Source organism: Sphaeroforma arctica (genome assembly GCF_001186125.1).
Source record: "Sphaeroforma arctica JP610 unplaced genomic scaffold supercont1.30, whole genome shotgun sequence".
Taxonomy (NCBI): Eukaryota; class Ichthyosporea; order Ichthyophonida; genus Sphaeroforma; species Sphaeroforma arctica.
This window is the reverse complement of record NW_014040528.1, coordinates 212,075-213,079: the sequence shown is the minus strand read 5'-3', so window position 1 is coordinate 213,079 and position 1,005 is coordinate 212,075. Positions and strand designations below refer to the sequence as shown.

The 1,005-nt window shown below is 40.9% G+C and overlaps 1 protein-coding gene across 1 annotated transcript; it reads right to left on the bottom strand.

The window, feature by feature from the left end:
• Nucleotides 1–547: 547 nt before the first annotated feature.
• SARC_00868 (hypothetical protein) lies at nucleotides 548–746 on the bottom strand (the record flags this gene model as incomplete). Its single annotated transcript, XM_014305442.1, has 1 exon — nucleotides 548–746. A coding segment is annotated over one exon (199 nt), but the record flags the coding sequence as incomplete, so codon positions are not given.
• Nucleotides 747–1,005: the final 259 nt, after the last annotated feature.

Genomic DNA, 1,005 nt, shown 5'->3' with positions numbered 1-1,005 from the left:
CACAGGGCCGGGTATGTGCACTTGCATATGAATACACTAATTCTTGGCTATAAATGTAGCATGTCTTGAATATGAACCCACTAATTCTTGACTATATATACACCATGTCTTGAATATGAATACACTAATTCTTGACTGTATATGTAGCATGTCGTGAATCTGAACCCACTAATTCTTGACTATATATACACCATGTCTTGAATATGAATACACAAGGTCTTGAGGGTGGATGGGCTGTGTCTCGGCTATGCTTGGACACCTCAATTGTTTGATCTGCTGACGTGCAATGGCGTACTCTACCATCACGCTGTGGAGCATCCTCCATCTACTACTACTTGCAGCCTCTCCAGAACTTTGCGCGTGTGTATGTTTCTACTTACAGACATTCACATGTGTGTGTATGTGTCTACCTACACACATTCACATGTGTGCGTGGTTCTACCAATATGCGTGTATATGTACACCGCATCTACACACTGAGTGAGTATACATGCACACACCAGAACCCCTTCCAGTGTAGCTCACACCTACTACTGCTACCACTTACCAGGAAACTTCACAAACTCGGTGGTCAGTACGATGCCGTCGTCCACTATCTGTTGCTGACCGAATGCGTTACCATCGTGTCTGGTCCATCCAAACTGCTGCAGATTCTCGTGGGGTTCACACCCGTGTCTAAGTTCAAACTGTGTAGTTAGAGGGAGGGGCAGTGTATGTATTACATTTAGTTGTAGAGTACAGTACATTAAATTTAGTTAAGGAGTGGTTTATGAACGGTTGGTTCTAGCTCAACCTATGCCAAATAGAAGGAGGTACAGGGGATGTCTATGTGTCATATATATATATATATATATGTATATATTGTGTGTGTGTGTGTGTGTGTGTGTGTATAATATATATATATATATATATATATATATAATAAATATATATATATATACATATATATGTGTGTGCGTGTTTGTGTGTGTGTGAGTGTGTGTGTGTGTGCGTGCGTGTGTGTGT